Genomic DNA, 25,356 nt, shown 5'->3' on the forward strand with positions numbered 1-25,356 from the left:
GAATGCTCCAGATCTTTTCCTCTCCATGGAGGTAATCCCTGTTTATCATTTGGTTAACTGTCTTTTCAAACATTTTCCTATGAATTTTTATATCTGTGTACAGAAATAAATACGATACAGAATATTTTTTGTTTTTTCAAATGTATAATTTTTTCATTTTTTTCTAACTTTTAAGAATCGTTTATGACATACTGATATATCTATCTTGATAATTTTTCTGTGTTTGTACATAAGAGATCTTACCTTCCTCCTTCTTCCTAAACTCGATATCAAGTATGGTTCTACCTCATTTTTTTAAACTCTTCTCCTACTGATGTATATTAGGTTGTTTCCAGTCTTTCCATTAGTACAACTCTGAGTTCTGTTACGCACATGTGCAGCTTTTTAGAGCCACAGAGTATATGCATTTAGAATTTTGCCCTCTGTAAAGTAACTGTTCTTCCAAAGGCAGAGTATGGAAACCCGTTTCTCTACCACTCATCAAGTCTTGATGCTACCAAATCTTGCTAGTCCGTGATTTCCCAGTATCACCGGAGGTGCCCTCGAGTGGATACCAGAGTCTGGGTACAGACAGTTTACTTCCTCCTGGGACTACGCTCACTGCTCCTGCAGAGATGCACTGAGCAGCTAGTCTGCCAGTGAGCTCACTGGTTTTGCGCCAGCCCGCTTTCAGTAATGCCACTCCTCGCCCATCCTCCTTCACGTCTTCCACCCCCTTCTTGTAGCCGTCCTTTCTCTTGTGCATTTTTGTTTTTCTGTGCTATCTCGTCTTCGTTCCATCTTATTTTCAATTTCTACAGGTCCAAGGCCTACTGCCAACAATGGAATATTAAAAAGTATCCTTCCTATCACTTCTCAGGTTTGGATTGAGGCAGGAGACTGCATTTAATTTAATCTTCTCATCTTAATCTCAGGGGGCAAATGAAGGTTTTACCAAGAGATTAATTTGCCCATTGTCACATAGCAGAATCAGGACTTATGAGAGTTTCAGCCTTTTTTTTTTTTTTTGCTGCACTGGGTCTTCGTTGCTGCATGAGGGCTTTCTCCAGTTGTGGCAAGCGGGGGCTACTCTCTAGTTGGGGTGCATGGGCTTCTCACTGCGGTGGCTTCTCTTGTTGCGGAGCACAGGCTCTAGAGCACAGGCTCAGTAGTTGTGACTGATGCACAGGCTTAGTTGCCACCTTGGGCATATGGGATCTTCCCAAACCAGGAATTACACCTGTGTCCCCTGCATTGGCAGGCAGACTCTTAACCACTGTTACACCAGGGAAGTCCCTCAGACTAACTTTTTATGACCATCACAAACCTAGTCTGCCCTCTAAATGCCTTGGTTTTAAAATCACACTCAGTGCATTTTTTTTTTCTTTTTTTTTTTTGGTCTCTTAGCTTTCTTCTCCTGCTTGCATTTTGCTCAGTCAGTACTTAAAATGCTAGCTTAATGATGCTTCACTCATTTACTAGGCACTGTGCTATATACTTTCTTGGATTATGCTTAATCTTTACCATATCCTCTGAGAGTAGGTGCATTTGTTATCCCCACTTTACAGAAGGAAAAATCTCTGAGTACTAAGGTTAAGCACCTGCACAGGGTGACATATTAATGCAACCAGAACTTGAACTTAGGCAGTCTGACTCCAAAATCCGGGTCTTAAGAACTACAATAAACAATTCCTATAAGCTCCCAGCCGAATGATTTCATTATGGTTGTTGTAGGCATTTTCCACTTAGTTCTGTCACGATCAAATAATGAACCACATAATAAAAATTCTTTATATTCTTTTCTCAGAGCTCATCTCTTGGGATCACTGTTCTTAGATAAATCCAGAGCTTATTCACATAACCAGCTTAGTCATTGCTTTTATATAGTACTACCTTATTAGCATCATTTCAGTTTATTTTCATTATCTGTCAACTTAATAGAAATAAACTATAATGATTTTGTTGTACATTTTGTGCAGTTATAAAAGTATGTGGTGATCTTAAAGATTGAATAATTATGCCTAAGGGTTTCTGAGTTCAGATGTTATTCTTACAGTAGAAGACAACTTAGTCATTAAGCACTGGGAATATTGATATACTTTCTAGGTAGTACCTTACCAGATTCCTGCTTCTCTGGGCCTTTTGGTGTCAGAAACAAAGGGCAGGAGTAGGAGTGGGTGTTTTCTGGGTGCTGAGCAGGGACAGTAGAATTTGGTCATGAAAATAACTTTAGGTAACCTGATTTAGATATTTCTCACTTTGTCCCAGACAGAGTTAGAAGGCAAAGAGCTATGTGCTCCAAATTGATAAATCATATCATTTTTTCACCAGATTTAATTTGGGCTTGAGAGGGAAGGTGAGCAGAAGATATGAGCTCACCTAGTGTTACCTTGTATGTATTTATTGCTCTTATTAGTGATAACAAAATGTAGACTTTGTAACCAAGATTTTGTGACTGTCAGAAGACTGTAGCCATATTAATTCAATCACAAAAAACTTTTTCCACAATATCCAGATTATTAAAGGAAGAAGGAAAGAGGCTTAGAGGGAGGTGGAGACAGGGAAGAACACTAACTTAAAGCAAAGGTTATTGCCTCAGTAATTTTCCTAAATGTTCGAAAGTCTTTCTATCCCAGTGTAAAACCCAGATGATTCTACTAGAAATGATGATAGTATACTTTTCTGTTGCTTTTTTTGTAAAATAATTATTCATTCAAAGAAAGAAAATATTTAAAAGTAAGGTGGAAGGTTACCAATAGAAAGGTAAACCTTTGACTGGATAATGGTTTGATTTAGGCATTATTACTGGATTCAGAACCTTCCGGCATAGAGCCAGGCTGTGTTACTGTGGCTTTAGGCAAACCTCTTTTTTTTTTTTTCTGTGTCTATAATTAGAAAAATAAAAAAATCACCTACATTTCTTATTGTGATTAAGACTTGCATCCCAGTAGTGCCCTTGACTGAGGAGGAGCTTATCAAAAGTCACATAATTGTGTCACTATCTCAATAACCGAGAAATATTGAGTCACATCTCAATAATTGAGATGATTTTAGATCCCTTTGTAGCTGTAAAAGAATATAGAAATATTAAAGCATATCTCAGTAAATTCTAAGTAGAGAATTACCTTTGTGGTTAGATGAAAGCAACTCAGTGGCTCTAGCAGATATCTTAGAGAACAATAGCTATTAGTCATTTCAATGAGCAAAATACTGTATTGAGTGTACTTTTGAGGAATGAGTCCCGTCAGATTACTGTAGGCATACTTGTGATGGTTTAAAAACTGGATTCTCAGACCAAATCCTCTAGTAACAGAGTTTGTGGTGAGTGAAATTCAAATATTCTTAACCACTGGTATTGCAAGTCTTAAATTGATGGGTTCATAGCTAAAAAACTATGGGTTCATTGGGTTCATTGAATGGGTTCACAATGGGTTCATTTACTCTATTAAAATTGAAGAATTATCTTAGTATCAACATAGTATCTTTTAATTTTACAATTAAGCTTTTCTGTTGTTTATTGAAATGGCATCTAATGGGTACATTAACTGTCATAAATATTAATTCAGCTGCAGTATTAAAAATTGCATTTTAAGTATCGTGCATGCATTGACCTTTAAAATACTTCATAAATAAAGTGATCAGACCAATAGAATAAGCAGCCATATTTTGGCGTACTTTGGTATATTTCCATGGATACTTGTATTCTCAAGAATGTTTTTTGTTTTACCTTGTTTTAGTGATCGTGGTGGAGAAGACCCAAACCAGAAAGTAATCCACGGGGTTATTAACTCCTTTGTTCATGTTGAACAGTATAAGAAAAAATTCCCTTTAAAGGTAACAAAGCTTCCTTTAAAACATAAATTATTAGACCTTTAATTTCTTAGGTTGTTTGTTCTTATTTTTAAAATATGATTTAATTGATTTATTTAGTTTTATCAGGAAATCTTTGAGTCTCCCTTTCTGACTGAAACAGGAGAGTATTACAAACAAGAAGCTTCAAATTTATTACAAGAATCAAACTGCTCACAGTATATGGAAAAGGTAGGAAAGCATTATGTTAACTATTGTCATCTATTATATATCAGGTGTGGCTTATTTAATATTAGTTATCTTAGTTAATATTTTCTTTTGGTGGAAAAGGTTCCGTTTTTCTTGATCAGTCATTGTTCTTGCTTGACATTTTCCATGAGAAAAAGTGCTGTTCCAGTTTTCATTGTGGTCAGTGCTTTCTGATAATCCTGATTAATCTAAAATTAATATATATCATATTCTTGACAAAATAATAAGCTATATTTTATGCTTAGTAATAAGAGAATAGGCTAAGTACTCTTTCTTCCTGTAAAATACAAGGAAAAAAAATAGTAAAAATATAATAATTCTAGATACTTGGTCTTTTGGTCTGTTAAGTTTGTGGAGACTAAGAAAAACTTGCATGAGAAATTTTAATCATTAAACCAGCACATTGATAACCATATTTAAAATGGCTATATATATTTTCTTAGTCAAAGAATAATCAGATGATAAATTCAGTCATCAGATATATCAGACATTTTAACTAGTTTTTTTCTTCCACAGTGCTGGATCTCAGGCATTTTATTATCAGATGATTTTTGTTAGTTTGTTCACCTTTAAGAAAAGTTTGAAGTGGAAAAGCTGTAGTGAAGCCTCCATAGGACATAGATCAGGAAATATCAGTACTTACTGATACGATACACTGGTGTCTGTTCCACAAACCCAGGTCCAGGAGTTGAATAATTCTCTTTTGCTTTGTCAGTGATTAGCTCCAGGACCTTGAGTAAGTTATCTGGGACATTTTCCTCCATTAAGTGCAAGTTACACTAAGTCAGTGGGTCTTAGCTTTTAGCCCTTTTTACATCTTAGACTCTTACTCAAGGTTCTAGATCCAGTCTTGAAAGGTACACACAGAGTATCAGTGATGTATAAACTCTCATCATTATATCTGACTCTCAAAAACAGGCTGTTGGCAAACACTGAAAACAGCTCAAATGTCTTTCAAGAGTTGAAAAGACAGGCAAAATGTATGTACATACAATGAACTATTATTCAGACTTAGAAAGCAATAAAGTTCTGACACAAGCTGCAGCATGGATTAACTTTGAAGACATTATGCTGAATTGAAGAAGCCAGACACAAAAGAACAAATATCTTAGGGTTTAACTTATACAAAATGTCTAGAATAGACAAAGTCAGAGAGGCAGAAAGTAGATCAAAAGTTTTTGGGAGGGTAGAACAGGGAGGTATAGCGTAATGGTTTCTGAGCTTCTGTTGGGTGTAATGAAAAAGTTTTGGGAATAGACAGTTGTGCAACATTGTAAATGCAATTAATGTAAGGCAGTGCTGAAGTGTAGCTTAAATAAGATTTTGAAATGATTTATGGAATGGAACTTTGAATTGTGAATAGAATTATATAAATAATTCTATTTGTTAATTTGCCATGTAAGTTGCTTACTGATATTTCAGGTGTTTTCACATAGTAGTTCATGACTGTAAGAATATATTTCTAAAGGTTCTAGGTAGATTAAAAGATGAAGAAATTCGGTGTCGAAAATACTTACATCCAAGTTCATATACTAAAGTGATTCACGAATGTCAACAACGAATGGTAGCAGACCACTTACAGTTCTTACACGCAGAATGTCATAATATCATCCGACAAGAAAAAAAAAATGGTAAGTGATACCAAACATCAATAGGAATAGGAGTGAAATTATAAACCCACTTTTTATATCATCTTCCAAGCCTCCTTAGGCTTCAAACATATTTAAGTAGTATGTTGATACGTTTTTCAGTATGCCTTTTTACAGATTATTAATTATCTATTTTAAAAGACTGTTTGGAAAAATATATTTTCAAACTATTTTCTAAAGTCAAAAGAAAAACTGGGAAAGTGTGTTTGCACATTTTAAAAAACCACAGGGACTAATTTCTTTAATACATTAAGAATTTCTAGAAGGAGAAAAAACAAAGAACATGGAAGGGAAATAAAAGTAGATTTTAAATATTTGAAGATGCTCAGCCTCAGTCAAAATAGAAATACAAAGTAAAGATACGAGATGTTAACAATAAGCAGTGAAAAAATGGATTTTTTTTTCGAAAAAAGCAATGAGAATTTTTCAATAATAGGGAATAAATCTAACAAGATATGTGCCAGACTCAAACAGAAAGCTGAACATCGTTGAAAGCAGCATTGATAGATCCAGGGCAAGCTTTGCAAAACCCAAGATTAATTTTAAACTCTGAAAGTTACACTGTTAGCCTGAACGGTCAAGACAGTTTTGAAGAGCACAGTGAGAAACCTTTGCAGGATAGCATGACTTCTAAAAATTACAGTAATTAAGAAAAGGAAGTGGCACAAGGGTAGTCAAAGTGACCAGTGGAATAAAATAAAAAGCCAGGAAATAACTCATGCATACAAAGATACTTACTTCATTTAAGACCAAGGCAGCCTGCAGAGCAGTGGGTGAAAGATAGTTTTTTGAACACACAGTACCAGGTCCATTGGATAACCAGTTGGGAAAGAAGTGAAATTTGATCACTACTTCAAACACTGTATACAGAGTCAGTCAATTCACCTTGGGCTTTTGATCTCAGTATAAAGCAGTAATGCTTCCAGAAGATAGCATAGAATAACTTCAGGACTTGGGGGTAGAGAAAGATAATTTAAATGAGACACAGAAAGCACTAACCACAGGGAAAGATGATCAAGTTTATTACTTTATCATTAAAAGCTTAAACTCAATACAAAACCATAAGACCATTGGATCATCAAAAGAGCATCACAATAACAATCATAGGACAAAGGAACCAAGAATACACAGTGTGGAAAGGACAGTGTCTTTAATAAATGTTTTTGAAAAAACTGGATGACTGACTTAATGCCATACACAAAAATTAACTCAAAATGAATTGAACACTGTAACTTAAGACCTGAAACTATAAAACTCCTAGAAGAAAGCAAAGGTGATAAGCTTCTTGATACTTGTCTTAGTGATGATATTTTGAATCTGACACTAAAGTGAAAGTGAAAGCCGCTCAGTTGTGTTCTACTCTTTGTGACCCCGTGGACTATCCATGGATTCTCCAGGCCAGAATACTGGAATGGGTAGCATTTCCCTTCTCCAGGGGATTTTCCCAACCCAGGGATCAAACCCAGGTCTCCCACATTGCAGGCGGATTCTTTACCAGCTGAGCCACAAGGGAAGCAAAAATAAACATGGGGTTCTGCATCAAACTAAAAAGCTGCCCAGCAAAGGGAACCATTAACAAAATGGAAAAGCGACTTACTGAATGGAAAAAATCACATATCTGATAAAGGACTCATACAACTCAATAGCAAAAAAAATTGATTGAAAAATGAGCAGAAGACCTGAATAGGCATTTTTCTAAAGAAGAACTCCAAATGGCCAACAGGTACATGAAAAGGTGCTCACCATCGTTAATCATCAGGGAAATAAAAATCCAAGCACAGTGAGGTACTATCTGGCACCTGTTAGCATGGCCATTATCCAAAAGACTAGAAATAACAGATGTTGGCAAGGATATAAAGAAAAGGGAGCTCTCATGTACTGTTGGTGAGAATGAAAATTGGTGGAGCCACAATGAAGAACAGTACGGAGGTTTCTCAGAAATTAAAAAGTAAAACTTTCATGTGATTTAGCAATTCTGCCTCTGGGTATTTATCCAAAAAGAAAAAAAAAAAAACGCTAAAAAAGATAGAGGCATCCCAATGTTCATTGCAGCATTATTTACAAGAGCCAAAATAAGGAAACAAGTGTCTGTCAATAGGTGAGTGGATGAAAATAAACACACAAACACATAGATATCATTCAGCTATGTAAACAAAATGAAGTATTGCTAATTTGTAACAACATGGAAGGCTCTCCAGGGCATTGTGCTAAGTGAATTGTCAGACAAAGACAAATACTGGGAGATCTCACTTATATATGGAATCTAAAAAGCAAAACAAGTGAGCTCATTGATACAGAGAACAGATACGGTGGTTGCTGAAGTCAAGGTGGATGGGTGAAGGGAGTCAAGAAGTTTAGTAACTTCCAGTTACTAAAAAAAGAAAATAAGTCATGGGGATATAATAATATGTAGCATGGTGACTGGTTAATAATACTGTGTTACATATTTGAAAGTTGCTAAGAGAATAGATTTTAAAAGTTCTCATCACAGGAAAAAAAAGTTATAAATATGTATGGTGAAAGATGTTAACTTGACTGTAATGATCATTTTGCAGTATATAACAATATTGAAAATCATTTTGTTATAATCCTTAAAACTAATATATGTCAGTTATACTTGAAAAAAAGACAGTCATAGGGTTATATATTTGCAATTGTTGAAAAAGGTTTATGTCCAAAATGTAAAATAATTAGGACATTTGAACAAGCACTGCAGAATATATATATATATATATATATATATATATATATATACACACACACACACATATATATATATATCCAGATGGCCAATAAACATATAAAAAAAAATCTCTCAATCTCACTAAAACAGAAATACAAATTAAAGTCACACTAAGGTATCAGTAATTAATCACATTTTGATATAAAATGAAAAAGACTGAAAACAATAAGTGTTTGGAAGTGTATAGAGTAATAGGAACTTGTTATACATCGGACGTAGAGTATAAATTGATGTAGCCACCTTGAAACTCTTGACAGTGAGTAGCCACTAACACTGAATAAACATATCTCTTAGGATCCAGCCATTGCTCTCCTAGGTGTTAAAGCTCCCACCCAAAATGCATGCATACGTGCACAGAAGAATATGTGCAAGCATGCTCACAACAGCATTGTTTGTAATAGCCCCAGTCTGGAAGCAGTGCAGACGTCCTGTAGCTGTAGAATGAATAAAGTGCCACACAGAGATACGATGGAATGTTAAAGAAGAGTGGAAAGGAACACCTGAGAGCTGCGTACAACTCAGATGAACCTTTTATATTGAACCAAAGAAACCAAACATGAAAGAATTGGATGATCTCGTTCTTCGTTTCAAACAGGCAGATCGAATCTGTGGTGTAGTTGAATAGTGTTGTCATGACCGTGATTACCGTTGTGGAAGAGCAGGAGGAGTAGGGAAGGCAAGGGGGCTTCCTGGAGGAGGTTGTGTCCATTTCCTACTGTGGGTGGTGAGAACCTGGCTGGGGAGGGGGGTCACTTGTGGTAATTCATTGAGCTATACACTTAGGGATTGTATACTCTTCCATATGTATGTTATACTTCAATAAAAAGTTTAAAATAAAATCCACTACACTGAGATGTCATTTTGCACCTCTCCGTGTGAAGATCAAAGCATTTGTTGACAGAGCTCCCGGCTGCTGGGGGCTCTGTCTACAAGGTCGTTCTGTAAGACAGCTTTTGCACAGCAGCCCCACTTCTGGAAATTTATACTATAGATACTCTTGTCCATATGCAGGATTGTTAATTGTAACAATGTAAATATCAAAAGATTGGAAACAACCAAATTCTCATTCGTTGTTAAATAATTGTCGTATGGCTGTCAAATGGAGTGTTGCTGCTGCTAAGTCACGTCAGTCGTGTCCGACTCTGTGTGACCCCATAGGCGGCAGCCCACCAAGGCTCCTCTGTCCCTGGGATTCTCCAGGCAAGAATACTGGAGTGGGTTGCCATTTCCTTCTCCAGTGCATGAAAGTGAAAAGTGAAAGTGAAGTCGCTTAGTCATGTCTGACTCTTAGCGACCCCATGCACTATAGCCTACCAGGCTCCTCCATCCATGGGATTCTCCAGGCAGGAGTACTGGAGTGGGTTGCCATTGCCTTCTCTGGTGTGTTAAGCAGTTGTAAAATATGAGGAAAGGCTTTATGTACTCATATGAAAAGATCTTCAAGTTAAAATGTGTCTGCAGTCGCAAATAGTATATGAAATACGCTACATTGTTTATTGAACAAGGTGGACAGAGGGAAGAATATTGCTTGAATGGGTAGGAAACAGCTCTAAGAAGATATTAAACAGCCACAGCATTGCTTTCCCAAGGGAGGAGTACCGGGGGGATTAGGAGAAGGCGGGGGTGGGGGGCTTGTCTGCATATGCTTCTGTAATTCTGCATTTCGAACCATGTATTACCTATTGTATTAAAAATATTTTTTAAACTGTTTGTAAATTTCGTAATAAATTTCTTTCTCCCCTCAGACATGGCAAATATGTATGTCTTACTCCGTGCTGTGTCCACTGGTTTACCTCATATGATTCAGGAGCTGCAAAATCATATCCATGATGAGGGCCTTAGAGCAACCAGTAATCTTACTCAGGAAAATGTGAGTGACATAAGGAACGGGAAGATTTTTCTCTTAATCAGACTATCATGGAGTTTTTCTTTTGACTTTACTGTTTAAAAGCATGAAAGAAAAGTCCTACCATGCTAATAAACGAGCCATCTTTATTAAAATGCTCAAACCTAGAATTTGTTGGACATGTTTTAGAATTATCAGTGATTAGGAAATCAGTTGAGTAAGACTTCTTACACTACTGTGTTCATTTACCAATTCTTCGTTAATTTCTCACAGAAAAGTATGTTTGCTATTTCAAAACAGTTGTGTTTCTATATAACTAGCATCTGTGTTTAGCTAATTGTAGTAGTAATGGTATTAATCACTGATTATATAGACAACTTACAATTTGGTTTCCTTTTACATGTCCTGGGTATGATAGCCCAGGAAGCAAATTTGGATTAAAACTATCTTCCCTAAATACATGCTTACTACCCAAAATACTCAACAGTGATCCTCATGTCCCCAATTCTTATCTGTCTTAAGAGTTCCCTGCCATTTAAATGAGTTTACAACAAGGTGTCTTTCCTATCAAAGTATGCTCCTGTTGTCAAGTTTTGTTGGATCACCTTCCTTGGTTTTACTAGTAATGGATGACAACTGAGGTAGACATGACATCATATGTCACTTGTCTTCCCTAAGTAGAGCTATTTGCTCCCCTATGAGGAGTGATCTGTGTATAGACCTTATTTAAAGAAAAGAGATGTCATTCACTCGTGTCTGACCCTTTGCAACCCCATGGACTATACAGTCCATGGAATTCTCCAGGCCAGAATACTGAAACAGGTAGCCTTTCCCTTCTCCAGGGGATCTTCCCAACCCAAGGCTTAAACCCAGGTCTCCAGCATTGCAGGTGGATTTTTTACCACCTGAGCCACAAGGGAAGTCCAGGAATACTGGAGTGGATAGCCTATCCCTTCTCCAGCAGATCTTCCCAACCCAGGAATCAAACCTGGGTCTCCTGCATTGCCGAGCAATTCTTTACCAACTGAGCTATCAGGGAAGCCCTATAGACCTTATTGGCAGGACCTTAGCCGTAGATTTAGATGCATGTCCTGTCACACTAATGCATAAACTTTTCTGTTTTTGTCAAACTGTTGGTTTATATTGTTTAGATCTAATAGCCTGTATTATTTATTAGTTTTCTTAGTTTGTGTTAGTTTTACAGATTCAGAGTGTGGAGTGACATTGGTCATAGAGGCATAGAGTTTAGTGTCACGGCCTGGGAGATGCAAGTACAAGAGAAGGTGTTCATAGGAAACTCAGAAAATGTTAGCTGACTTAGAGGTCTTAGGTCTAACTCCATAGTCATCTCCATTAATAGTGAAAACTCACTTTTGCACTACTAGGTATCTCTTCCCTGTGAGATGTGGAGAACGCTGCTGCTAAACTCTTGAGAGTCTCAGTTTTCACAGATAATACCTTTTTAACCTCTCCCCTCTCTCAGCCGTTAGTGACTTTGAAGGCCGTTTTTGTTTACGTAATCCCCTATGAAATCGATAGGCCTGGTAGTTCTGAGATTGTATCTTGTTACCCTTATGATACAGAATCCTAGCACCAGAGAGAAGTGTGTTTTCCATGGGTTCTTCTGGAAGAGGAACCACAGTCCTCCATTTCTGGTGTTGAGTGACAGCTCATTTCAACACTGAAGTTTTGGATTTTGACTGTCTCAGCTGAAAACATTTTTTGAGGATGTGTGTTGTTTGTAACATTGTTTGCTGGGGGAAAACTTTACTCTTAAGCAGTCTTTACTAAGCCTAATTGTTTTATCCCTGAACTTCTTAAAATATGGTTTTTCTTAAAATATGGTTTTGTATTTCTTACTTTTAGATGCCAACACTATTTGTGGAGTCAGTTTTAGAAGTACATGGTAAATTTGTTCAACTTATCAACACTGTTTTGAATGGTGATCAGCACTTTATGAGTGCGTTGGATAAGGTAACTTTTCAATACATGTATCTTTATCTATATATAATTCTCCTAATTTAATCATTATTCTTTAAGTAGTTTCAGAAATAGGGCTACTAATTATGAGATTTCTAATCTGTACATGAAGCTTAACCTTAACCAACTTCATAGTGAAAGTCGGAAGTATGTAACTTATAATTTTTAAGTAAATAACTAAATTATTAAATTGAGTGCTTGGATTATATGGGAATTGAATTTCCCATGATTTTTCTGTAAAAGGAGACTTGTTAATATACTAGTACATTCTGAAAATTACATGTATAATTTTAGTATTATTTAGTGCTCTTTTTTCCTTTGAATATAATACTTAGGCTATATTGAAAAATACTTGAAAGAAAAATAAATATATTTTACAGACTTGAATTTAAATTTGCTTACATGTTTGTTGTAAAATTTTTTAAAATATAGTTTTATTTTGTCAGTGTTCAGATATTAGAAATAAGTTTTAAAGAGCATCTTTCAGTAGGAACAGGATACATATAATCATTATATAATTGTCACGAGGGATACAAGGATAGGAGTTTACTCTGTATTATATATGAAAAGAATATTAACAAACTACCACCAAAATGCCATGTGTTGTGTCAGGTAGTAATTTTTGGATGTACCGATTATAGCATATATTAAGCCAACTGTATTTTTACTCTATTCAGTTCAGTTCAGTCACTCAGCCGTGTCCGACTCTTTGTGACCCCATGAACCACAGCACGCCAGGCCTCCCTGTCCATCACCAACTCCCGGAGTTTACCCAAACTCATGACCATTGAGTCAGTGATACCATCTAACCATCTCATCCTCTGTCGTCACCTTCTCCTCCTGTCCTCAATCTTTCGCAGCATCAGGGTCCTTTCCAATGAGTTAGCTCTTTGCATCAGGTGGCCAAAGTATTGGCGTTTCAGCTTCAACATCAGTCCTTCTGATGAACACCCAGGACTTACCTCCTTTAGGATGGACTGGCTGGATCTCCTTGTAGTCCAAGGGACTCTCAAGAGTCTTCTCCAACACCACAGTTCAAAAGCATCAATTCTTCGGGGCTCAGCCTTCTTCACAGTCCAACTCTCACATCCATACATGACTATTGGAAGAACCATAGCCTTGACTAGACGGACCTTTGTTGACAAAATAATGTTTCTGCTTTTTAATATGCTATCTAGGTTGGTCATAACTTTCCTTCCAAGGAGTAAGCGTCTTTTAATTTCATGGCTGCAATCACCATCTGCAGTGATTTTGGAGCCCAAAAAGTAAAGTCAGCCACTGTTTCCACCGTTTCCACATTTATTTGTCATGAAGTGATGGGACCAGATGCCATGATCTTCCTTTTCTGAATGTTGAGCTTTAAGCCAACTTTTTCACTCTCCTCTTTCACTTTCATCAAGAGGCTTTTTCGTTCCTCTTCACTTTCTGCCATAAGGGTGGTGTCATCTGCATATCTGAGGTTATTGATATTTCTCCCGGCAATCTTGATTCCAGCTTGTGCTTCTTCCAGCCCAGTGTTTCTCATGATGTACTCTGCACAGAAGTTAAATAAGCAGGGTGACAGTATACAGCCTTGGCGTACTCCTTTTCCTATTTGGAACCAGTCTGTTGTTCCATCTCCAGTTTTAACTGTTGCTTCCTGACCTGCATACAGATTTCTCAGGAGGCAGGTCAGGTGGTTTGGTATTCCCATCTCTTTCAGAATTTTCCACAGTTTATTGTGATCCATAGAGTCAAAGGCTTTGGCATAATCAATAAAGCAGAAATAGATGTTTTTCTAGAGCTCTCTTGCTTTTTTGTTGATCTAGCGGATGTTGGCAATTTGATCTCTGGTTCCTCTGCCTTTTCTAAAACCAGCTTGAACATCTGAAAGTTAACGGTTCACATATTGCTGAAGCCTGGCTTGGAGAATTTTGAGCATTACTTTACTAGCATGTGAGATGAGTGCAATTGTGCGGTAGTTTGAGCATTCTTTGGCATTATCTTTCTTTGGGATTGGAATGAAAACTGACCTTTTCCAGTCCTGTGGCCACTGCTGAGTTTTCCAAATTTGCTGACACATTGAGTGCAGCACTTTCACAGCATCATCTTTTAGGATTTGAAATAGTTCAACTGGAATTCCATCACCTCCACTAGCTTTGTTCATAGTGATGCTTTCTAAGGCCCACTTGACTTCACATTCCAGGATGTCTGGCTCCAGGTGAGTGATCACACCATCGTGATTATCTGGGTCGTGAAGATCTTTTTTGTACAGTTCTTCTGTGTATTCTTTCTACTTCTTAATATCTTCTGCTTGTGTTAGGTCCATACCATTTCTGTCATTTATTGAGCCCATCTTTGCATGAAATGTTCCCTTGGTATCTCTGATTTTCTTGGATTGATCTCTAGGCTTTCCCATTCTATTGTTTTCCTCTGTTTCTTTGCATTGATTTCTGAGGTCGGCTTTCTTATCTCCTTGCTATTCTTTGGAACTCTGCATTCAAATGGGTATACCTTTCCTTTTCTCCTTTTCTTTTCACTTCTCTTCTTCTCACAACTATTTGTAAGGTCTCCTCAGACAGCCATTTTGCTTTTTTTCATTTCTTTTTCTTGAAGATGGTCTTGATCCCTGTCTCCTATACAATGTCACGAACCTCCGTCCATAGTTCATCAGGCACTCTATCAGATCTAGTCCTTTAAATCTATTTCTCACTTCCACTGTATAATCATAAGGGATTTGATTTAGGTCATGCCTGAATTGTCTGTTGGTTTTCCCCACTTTTCTTTAATTTTAGTCTGAATTTGGCAATAAGGAGTTCATGATCTGAGCCACAGTCAGCTTCTGGTCTTGTTTTTGCTGACTGTATAGAGCTTCTCCATCTTTGGCTGCAAAGAATATAATCAGTCTGATTTCGGTATTGGCCATTTGGTGATATCCATGTGTAGAGTCTTCTCTTGTGTTGTTGGAAGAAGGTGTTTGCTATGACCAGTACATTCTCTTGGCAAAACTGCATTAGCTTTTGCCCTGCTTCATTCTGTACTCCATGGCCAAATTTGCCTGTTCCCTAGGTGTTTCTTGACTTCTTACTTTTGCATTCCTGTCCCCTATAATGAAAAGGACATCTTTTTTGGGTGTTAGTTCTAAAAGGTCTTTTACCCTATTGCTGGCGACTAATTCCTGTTCTGTCTTCCATTTAGGCCCTTACATCAGTTGTAAATTACAGAGAACCCAAGTCTGTTTGCAAAGCACCTGAATTGGTAAGTTTGATGGTTGCATAAATGTAATCTTATGAAAAATTGTCATTAGAGAATGCAAGCTGAGATGAATGTCAGATTTTTTTTGGTAGCAGTTTTTTTAAAAAATTAATGAAATTAATTATTAAAAATAGAAACTGATCAACATTGTATATAATTTGGCATTTGTATAAGGGATGCAGTAGGTCATCTCTGTAGCCTTTTCTTAAAAAATAATTGAAGGAGAAAATATTCCATCTTACAAACTTTGGGTTGGAAAGGATGACTGCTTTAAAATAATTTGTATCGCATTTCATAGAAGTTTAATTTTATCTTCAACTCTAAAGGGAGAATTTGATGACAAATGAAAGCCTTTAAAGGAAGCTTGCTTATAAGGTTGTTGTACAATTTTTAATAAGTATTTTTTAATGTCAATGACATTGCTGCTCAAAACTCACCTAAGTGTTGCATCAAAACCTAGTTATTTATATCAGTGCTCCATCGGATCATTCAGTGTTGATTAGATTTTACTTGTTTATAGTTTTTTTAAAAAATTCACCCATTGACATGTATTTTAAGTTTTAGTGCATAATTTGAAAACATAAGCTTGAGGATGACAAAAACCCATGATCCTATTTTGCATTGTTACCATGGTGCCTCCTTTGAGAAGGACCCTTTGTAAGAGTTACTGTTGATTTCTATTTGAGCTCGCTAAGTACTGTGACAACTTGCTGAAGAAATCAGCAAAGGGGATGACAGAGAATGAAGTAGAGGACAAGCTCACGAGCTTTATCACTGTCTTCAAATATATCGATGATAAAGATGTTTTTCAAAAGGTAATTTTTGAGTCTGAAAGTTTTATGTGTCAGCTTTGATTAATCTTTGAACTTTAAATCAGAAAGGAAATAATCTTTTAATCTTTTTTAATGTAGTTCTACGCAAGAATGTTGGCGAAGCGTTTAATTCATGGGTTATCTATGTCTATGGATTCCGAAGAAGCCATGATCAATAAATTAAAGGTACTGTAGGACTTTGATATGATGTCTTAGAAGTTATTTCACTAGCACACAGAGATGGTCATTTTCACAGTATGAGTAATAACAGGAAATAATTCATTAGCAGTTGACTGGTTAAATGTAAAGTGTAGTTTCATGTTCGCACATGCAAATGCTGTATTAAAGGACAGAGTCTCTATATGTTGATATAGAATCATCTACAAGGTATGATTTGTATTACTTAGAAACAAGCATACCTAAAATATTCCTTTAAGTACAGGTTTTGTGGAGGGCATTTGAATTTCAGTTCACTTTTATGTGATTTTAGTTTACACAATGATGAGATAAGCAGTTGCTGATTTATATTTATTCTGAGTTATTCAATAGTTGATAGTTTTCCTGTATAGCACACATTGAATATGCAGTCCTTTTCAAAGATACCAAAAATAACTTTTAATTTTTAAAGATAATGTTAACAAAAGCTTTTTATATCCCAAGATTAGAGATCCAGATTTTTTGACCTGATGATCACAGAGTTTGGAATAATTTCAAAGAAATAGATTTCTTCATTATTCAGCTGATAGTATTAAAAATCTGCCTCAGTGTCCTCCTTATAACATTAACACTGGCTCAAATATTCCCAGTTACCTTTCATGTGTATTCAGTACTATCTGTAAACCTTCTAAGGTATCTTACAGTAATGAAGCAGTTTTTAGTGTTGAAATGACATACAGATTTATAGAAAAGTTGCTGTTTTAAATGGAAATTTATTTCATGAATACTTGTTTTCATTCACTCATTTAATCGACGTTAAAAAAGAAAGGAATTTTTGAAATATTTAGAATCGCTGTTTTGCGTGATGAATAACGTAGGCCTTCGGTGTGAGTGTACAGGCCGGATCTTTGACCAGACACATAGCAGTAGCACATTCTTAATAATCAGTATGGTTTATTATTTTTGTTTTTACATCTTTAAAACTTTCTTCTACAGCAAGCCTGTGGTTATGAATTTACCAGCAAGCTACATCGGATGTATACAGATATGAGTGTCAGTGCAGATCTCAACAATAAGTTCAACAATTTTATCAAAAATCAGGACACAGTAATAGATTTGGGAATTAGTTTTCAAATATATGTTCTACAGGTAGGTGTTTTATTGTGGACATTTACTAATCATTTCTGATACAGAGGACTGATTAATAGATGGATGCCTGATTGCCTTTCTTTCAGTCAGAGGGTTATAGCTTCTGAAGTTACATGTTACGTTGATATGGAATGAACTGTGCCCTGATAGTCATGCTGATGGGTTTTATCAGCATTTGAAGGGAGGAGAAAAGGTTGTTTTAGTTGCTTGTGGTGGTGGTGTTAGTTGGTGTGTCGTGACCAGCTCTAAAGATCCCATGGACTGTAGTCTGCCAATGTCCAAGGGGTTTCCCAGGCAGGAATACTGGAGTGAGTTGGCATGTCTTCTCCCGGGGATCTTTCCGACCCAGGGATCAAACTCAAGTCTCTTGCATTGCAGGCAGATTCTTTACTGCTGAGTTACCAGGGATTCCCATTGTAGTTACTTGCATCATTTTATAAACATTCACTTTCAAGTGAGAGGTGTATCTATTTAACAGTTTTACTCTTCTCCTTTTAGGCTGGTGCATGGCCTCTTACTCAGGCTCCTTCATCTACATTTGCAATTCCCCAGGAATTGGAAAAAAGTGTACAGATGGTAAGTGGACAGAAGATATATTGGAAGACCAAAGGAATTTTAATAATTGTCTTCATGTTATATCACTTTAAATATTTCTTCAAAGTCTTAAGGGCTCATGTGATGTAAAAACATAGTCACAAGTTATGATTATTCTGCCTTGTAGGAAGAACATAAATGATAATAGTTTCTAGTTAACGCTAAACTAAAACAACTTGGTGGTGTCGGTTCTTTGTCAGAACGTGTCTCTCACTCTTAGTAAATCGATTATCTGTCATGAGTAATTCTAGATTACAACAATGTTGATGTTAGAAGAAAGTTTTAGAATCCAGGACTGAAAGCAGTCCTCTTCTAATTTTTTGCTTGAATGTGGAGCCGTTTTTATAATTCATTTATCCTTTATAATGGTTATTTTTGTTTCTGGGCTATAATTTGTGTAAATATATAGCAAATGGGAAATATTCTAGGAAAAAAAATGTATTGAAGATGGAAAATATAAGTAAACATGGTCTTAAAATGTGACTGAATAGAAACCTGAGAATTCTAACCTAGAGCGTTTTCAGAGACTGTGGAGACTCCATTGTCGGCAGCTGTTGAGCTATAATTCATGTACCATATGGCTTAGTCATTCCATAAGGCTGCTGTAACAAAATACTGCAGCTTAGGTGGCTTATAAACAACAGATTGATTTCTCATGGTTCTCGAGGCTGGAAGTTCGAGGCCAGGATGACAGCATGGTGGGGCAAAGGCCCACGAAGGTGACAGACTGTGACCTCACGTGGGAGCAGGAGCTGGGGAGCTCTGTGGGATTTAATGCCTTAGATGAGGGGATCTAAGCACCTCCCAAAGGCCCTACCTTCAAAAACCATCACATTGGGCATCAGGATTTCAACATACAAATTTGGGGAGACACATTCAGGCCACAGCACTATACAATTCATGTAACATGGACACTTTCAGTGGTTTTCAGTATATTCACAGTATGTTCATCAGCACCATTAATTTTAGAACATTTTAATTGTTTAATTACCCTGAAAGAAACCCCCTACCCTTTAGCAGTCACTCTTCACCTTCACCAGCTCCCTGCCCGCTCCCCAGCCCTAGGCAGTCTGCTTTCTTTCTCTGTAGATTTACCCGTTCTGGACATCTGTTGTAGTGCTATGTCATACATGGTCTTTTGTGACTGCCTTCATTCATTTTGCAGAATGTCGCGGTTTATCCATGTTTTAGTCTATGCCAAATACTGCCAAATAATGTTCCATTGTATGGAGTCACCACATTTTATTTACTCATCCAACATCAGTTGATGGGCGTTTGAGCTGTTTTGATCTTTTGGGTGTATAAGTCATGCTACTCTGAACATTCATGTACAAATTTTTGAATGGATGGATGTGTTTCCATTTCTCTTCCAACTGACCCTTTTTGATTCTCTAACTCACCAAACAAGCCTTCTTATTTCTTGATTGGATGGAAGTTTAGGTAGCTTTTTTTTTTTCTAGCAAAATCTTTATTATCCTTTTCATTAACTTTTTATTTTATGTTGGAGTATAGCCAACTAACCAGAGCTTCCCTGGTAACTCAGCTCTTAAAGAATACACCTGCAATGCAGGAGACCCTGGTTCAATTCGTAGGTTGGGAAGATCCACTGGAGAAGGGATCGGCTACTCACTCCAGTATTCTTGGGCTTTCCTTGTGGCTCAGCTGGTAAAGAATCTGATTGCAATGCAGGAGACCTGCATTCGATTCCAGGAAAAGAAAAAGGCTACCCACTCCAGTCTTCTGGCCTGGAGAATAAGTGGACTATATAGACCATGGGGTCACAAAGAGTTGGACATGACCAAGCAACTTTCAGTTTCACTGCCAACTAGCAATCTTGTGATAATTTCACCTTCATAGCCGATTAACAATCTTGTGATAGTTTCAGGTAAACAGTGAAGGTGACTCAGTCATACGTATACATGTATCCAAGAGGCTTTCATTATCTTTCAGTAGTCTTTTATTTGGGGAATAACTTGAGCTTGTGAACCTCAAGGTATGCATATGTTATTTAAAATGAAAACGGAGAGAGTTGCCTGGAAACATACACACTACTATATGTAAAACAGGTTGCCAGTGGGAATTTGCTCTACGACTTAGGGAGCTCAGACCAGTGCCCTGGAGGAGTGGGATGGGTGAGAGGTGGGAGGGGGTTCCAGAGGGAGGGGACATATTTATACTTACAGCTGATTCATGTTGATATATGGCAGAAACCAACACAATATTGTAAAGCAATTATCCTTCAGTTAAAAATGAATAAATAAAAATAAATTGAAAATGATACTTCATTACACTGTTTCCTAGAGAAGTTCACAATGTGCCGTTTGAATCTTTGAATTACGTATGTTTTTGTTTCTTTCAAAATAAGGATTATAAATCAAATAACAGTGTAAGCTTTGGGATCATAAATCCTGGTTTTACATATTCTGTCATTTACTGTGCTCTGTGACTCAGGGCAAATAACTTTCTAATTTTCTGTTAACTGATGATACTAATACTCAGAGTGCTGATACGAAGATCAAGTGAGATGTGTAAAGTAAGTACTCAGTAAAAGATAGCTGATAGTAGTTAATGCTAACACTGATGATAGTGGTAACAGCAGGCTAGCATAATGTGAACAGTCAGGTATATTTTAAGATACCATGCATAAGGTAGACTTAGAAGACTGACCGGCCCCTCACCTTTAACAGTCTTAAAACTTATTTCTTCTTAAGAGCCTACTTTGCCAATTGAAATTAAAGGAGAAGTTGGGAGCAGAAATAGTAATAGTTTCCTCGTAACTTTGTCATTCTTTTCTTTCTCCTTGAAATAATTATTTTCCAGTACTTATTGGAGTACTGGAATAAACCCCTTAAACTTTGTTTATTAACATATGACCACCCCTAGGTTCCAGTGTCCTTACTTACAAACAAAAAGCGAGTTTCTTTCTGACTGTAAAATCTTGCTTTCAAGAAAATTGTTTTCTCCATTTGAACTTTCTTTCAGTACCAGTAGAGGGAGTTTGTCCTTTTTTTTTTTTTTTCCTGCTGCTGCTGCTGCTAAGTCGCTTCAGTTGTGTCCGACTCTGTACGACCTCATAGACTGCAGCCCACCAGGCTTCCCTGTCCCTGGGATTCTCCAGGCAAGAACACTGGAGTGGGTTGCCATTTCCTTCTCCAATGCATGAAAGTGAAAAGTGAAAGTGAAGTCGCTCAGTCGTGTCCGACTCTAGCGACCCCATGGACTGCAGCCTACCAGGCTCCTCCGTCCATGGGATTTTCTAGGCAAAGTACTGGAGTGGGGTGCCATTGCCTTCTCTGGGCTAGTAAGTCCAATTTCAGTATCATTTTCTCACTGTAGATTATGTACTAGCTCTTTAAAAAGAACTCTCTACTTTTTGGACTGATGTTCCACATTCAGTCAGAGGGAGGAATTTTTTTAATATCAAAGCTATGTTACTAGAATGTTTAATTTTCCACAGTAGTATCAACAAAAGGATACAGAGTCAAGACTGATGCTTTGCTTGTATTAGTGTTTTACTGTATGTGGAAGTTAAATCATGGTGGTCACTTTTGGAGTAACTGTTGACACTAGTCAACCGGTCCCTTCAACAAGGGTATATGTTATAGGAGACTAGAGATGAAGGTATGATTTTATTATTTATATTTTCATATTGAAATGTGCACAGTAATGTTTTTCGCTTAGTGCTTTATTGGCTTCTCTGGTAGCTCAGCTGGTAAAGAATCCACCTGCAATGCAGGAGACCCCGGTTCTATTCCTAGGTCAGGAAGATCTGCTGGAGAAGGGATAGGTTACCCACTCCAGTATTCTTGGGCTTCCCTTGTGGCTCAGTTGATAAAGAATCTACCTTCAATGCGGGAGACCTGGGTTCGATCCCTGGGTTGGGAAGATCCCCTGGTAAAGGGAGCAGCTACCCACTTCAGTATTCTGGCCTGGAGAACTCTGGACAGAGGGAGGAGCCCGCAGGCTACAGTCCATGGTATCACAAGGAGTCTGACATGACTGAGCAACTTTCACTTGTATTTATAAAGTTCAAATTGATATCATTCAAAACAGTAATTTCTGAATTTATGCAAAAAGTCAGATTTGCAGGACTGTGGTTTGGCCGTGAAAACCACAGACCGAGTTGTAAGTGAAAAGGGCTGGTCTGATATTTGCATAATCTTTATTAGGAGCTTTTATTTTGCATTTTCTTATCTATAAAATGAGTAAATATACTCTGTGGGCTCTAATGTCTTTTTCTAACATGAATTTTCTTTTTGCTTTTTTATTGTAGTGATAGCCAAGTAAGTTAGGTTGTCGTAGCTGAAAATAATTTGATTCCTTTTTTCTTTTTTACAGTTTGAATTATTTTACAGCCAGCATTTCAGTGGAAGGAAACTTACATGGTTACACTATCTTTGTACAGGTAAAATGCATTTAATTATATCTAGTTTAATGAAATTTACCTGATAATGATTATGTTAAAATTTTGGACAGAGATTTCTTAGAGCCTAATTATAGTTGTCTTTTTTTTTCTTTTCTAATTATAGTTTTTAACCTTTTCTTCTTCATCTACCTTTCTGGTTACCCTTAAAGCAACAATAAAGAAGTCCACATGCAGCGCTTTTAATAGTGTGCTGCTGATACAGAATTTCTGAATTTTATAATGGTTTCCTACATTTCTGTAACAAACCACTTTTTATAGATATTTGGAATTTTATTTAGAAACCCAGACTTGATGAGTCAGATACTCTTAAAAAACCTGTTCTTTCTAGATATGCCAGACATCCTCAGAAAGTTCATTAATTATTACAGCACCACAAGGAGACCTAACCATTTGATTTTTATTTGTGGTACTGTAGTGAACTACTGTAGAAAATGCTTTTTCCAGAATGTCCCAATTAACTTCCAGTACTTCCCAGTTTTAGAAAAGTTTAATCAAAATCTAATCATTTCCTTAGCTTCTTCCTGGAACAGTGGGGTCGACTTATTGGAAAGTAGAATTAATATTTTGGGTGGTGAGAGCTTGTATGTAATATTGCTCTGAGCTGCCTGAAGATGTGAGCCAAAGCAAACACTCAGAATTTTGTCTACTTTTGCTAAAGCTATGCTTTGAAAAGTGCATTGAATCAACTTTCAGTTTGTATAAGAAGGAAAGGATATCCATGTATGTTAATGTCTCTTAGAAATAATACAGGAAAATCTGATTAGTTGCCATACCTTTGTCAGGAAATTGACTGGAGAGATTTCTGGTGGCTCAGTGGTAAAAGAATCCACCTGCCAATGCAGAATATGCAGATTGATTCCTGGGTTGGAAAGAGAAACATAAGTACCATTTATTTGATTACTTTATATTTGAAATACGATGTCTCATTATGTTAGTAATGCATATTAGTACGTAATAAATAAGCATAATGCGGGAGACCCAGGTTCGATCCCTGGGTTGGGAAGATCCCCTTGGAGAAGGAAATGGCAACCCACTCCAGTACTCTTGCCTGGAGAATCCCATGGATGGAGGAACCTGGGGGGCTATAGTCCATGGGGTTGCAGAGAGTCGGACACGACTGAGCAGCCTCACTTTCACCTTCGCTTTCAATACATATTTATACAAGTGTATCTTTAGTGAACAAGCTGAGCATTTTAATTTTTCAGTTGTTTGTGAAATAAAGAGATGTTTGCTGATATTCTTAGTATGTGGTCACTTAGTAGTTGGCTTTTAGTTTTATACCTGTTGTGAGTTTTTATATTCTCATTTAGTAAATTGGTTTTAAGGAACAATACATTGCTGGACCAGTGTTTTAATGTACTTGAATTAAAGTTACTTTTACTTTCCCTAAATATCTTGGGGAGTTTAAACTCTCTTTGCAGTTACCTCAGCAGTAATCAGTCCATCTCTTCAAGTAGTTTTAATGAGGAACTTAACTTTTTGATGTTTGGAAACTAGGTGTATTAAGATATTGGTGAGAATATCTCTTCGGGGGTCCTGATCACTCCTGGCTGGAGCATCCACTGGTGATCATGGCTTGAATCGGGTTCTTACTCCTGGTTGCAGATCGATGACACTCGGTCATGCACTCAGCAGTTTAGCAGCTGACATTGTTCTGTAAGGAAAAACTTTCCGCTAGAGACTAGGTTGCTGATAGGTAACAAGGGAGAAACTCAGATGAAAGTGTTTTGAGAGTTCTGCCTACTGTTTATTCTGGCAGCTGTTAATATCGCTTGAATTATGGTTGGCTAATTTTTCAAGTATGTGTGTATCAGAGTGTTTTATTCTAGTTTGGAGTCTCTCACAGTTTCTCAGCCTATTCTAAAGGTTAAATGACCTCTTTGTCATTCTCCTTTCCTGTTTACCCAGCAGTAATTAAGTGAATCATCCAGATTTCGGGTTTTCTTCCCTGTCCCACATGCTCCTCACCCTTTCCCCAGTCTTTTCAGCTCTGAGAGGAGTAACAAGAGAATGGTGCTGGAAAAAGTGAGAAGTCCATGTACCCCTGATACTAATAATGTGTGGAAAATAGCAAGAAAACTAACAAGTTTTCATTTTTTCTCTAAGAGTTGCAGATTTGATATCAGTGAATACTTTGAGCCCTTAATTGCGTTGTCTCCTGATGCTCTCTGCGTTCTTGTGCCAGAGACTCACTCTGTTTCCAGACCCTTGGCAGTACGTTGCAGCATCTTTGACAGCTGGGTGATGGTCCTAGCTTAATCATCTAGATGCTTGAGGCATTATTTTATACTTTGTTTCTGGGATATGATCGAGCAGTCATTGCACAAATGGTCTAATGCCATTTATGCGGTTTATATTTTTGCCTCTCACCACATTTCCTAAACTTTAATGTTGAGATGAAGCTCTTAAAATGCTGTTTATACTAATTGTTAGTAGGACAATCCTAATGGTAATATTCTTAAACTCTATGTGAATTGGATATTCCCATTAATTATTAAAACCTCCTTTTGTGGAAATTCAGAGATTAGAATTTTTTTTTTTCTCTAGGTGTTCAAATAATTTTGAAAAACATTTCTGAGTGTTAGTTTTTTTTTTTTAAAGTTGAGGCAAAGTACAAGTTAGAATAAGCATATCTGTCTGGTGATAGATAGTAAGTTGGAGAATTGACTTATTGCCTGTAAATTCTTTAATTATATAATGAATGAAATATATATTATTAAATAATAAAA

At 36.9% G+C, this 25,356-nt stretch overlaps 1 protein-coding gene across 5 annotated transcripts in view; it reads left to right on the plus strand.

Annotated features, from left to right (window-relative positions):
* Window positions 1–25,356, plus strand: part of CUL2 (cullin 2) — a 71,483-nt gene that overhangs the window by 38,256 nt on the left and 7,871 nt on the right. For all 5 annotated transcript variants that reach the window (XM_061435913.1, XM_061435910.1, XM_061435911.1 and 2 more), the window contains 11 exons: window positions 3,717–3,813; window positions 3,910–4,020; window positions 5,507–5,669; window positions 10,176–10,300; window positions 12,143–12,250; window positions 15,434–15,493; window positions 16,177–16,305; window positions 16,402–16,488; window positions 17,455–17,607; window positions 18,106–18,183; window positions 22,540–22,606. In XM_061435913.1, the coding sequence (XP_061291897.1) occupies window positions 3,717–3,813; window positions 3,910–4,020; window positions 5,507–5,669; window positions 10,176–10,300; window positions 12,143–12,250; window positions 15,434–15,493; window positions 16,177–16,305; window positions 16,402–16,488; window positions 17,455–17,607; window positions 18,106–18,183; window positions 22,540–22,606 (1,178 nt within the window). The remainder of the gene's footprint in view (window positions 1–3,716; window positions 3,814–3,909; window positions 4,021–5,506; window positions 5,670–10,175; window positions 10,301–12,142; window positions 12,251–15,433; window positions 15,494–16,176; window positions 16,306–16,401; window positions 16,489–17,454; window positions 17,608–18,105; window positions 18,184–22,539; window positions 22,607–25,356) is intronic.

This window comes from Bos javanicus, chromosome 13 (genome assembly GCF_032452875.1).
Source record: "Bos javanicus breed banteng chromosome 13, ARS-OSU_banteng_1.0, whole genome shotgun sequence".
NCBI classification, from domain to species: Eukaryota; Metazoa; Chordata; class Mammalia; order Artiodactyla; family Bovidae; genus Bos; species Bos javanicus.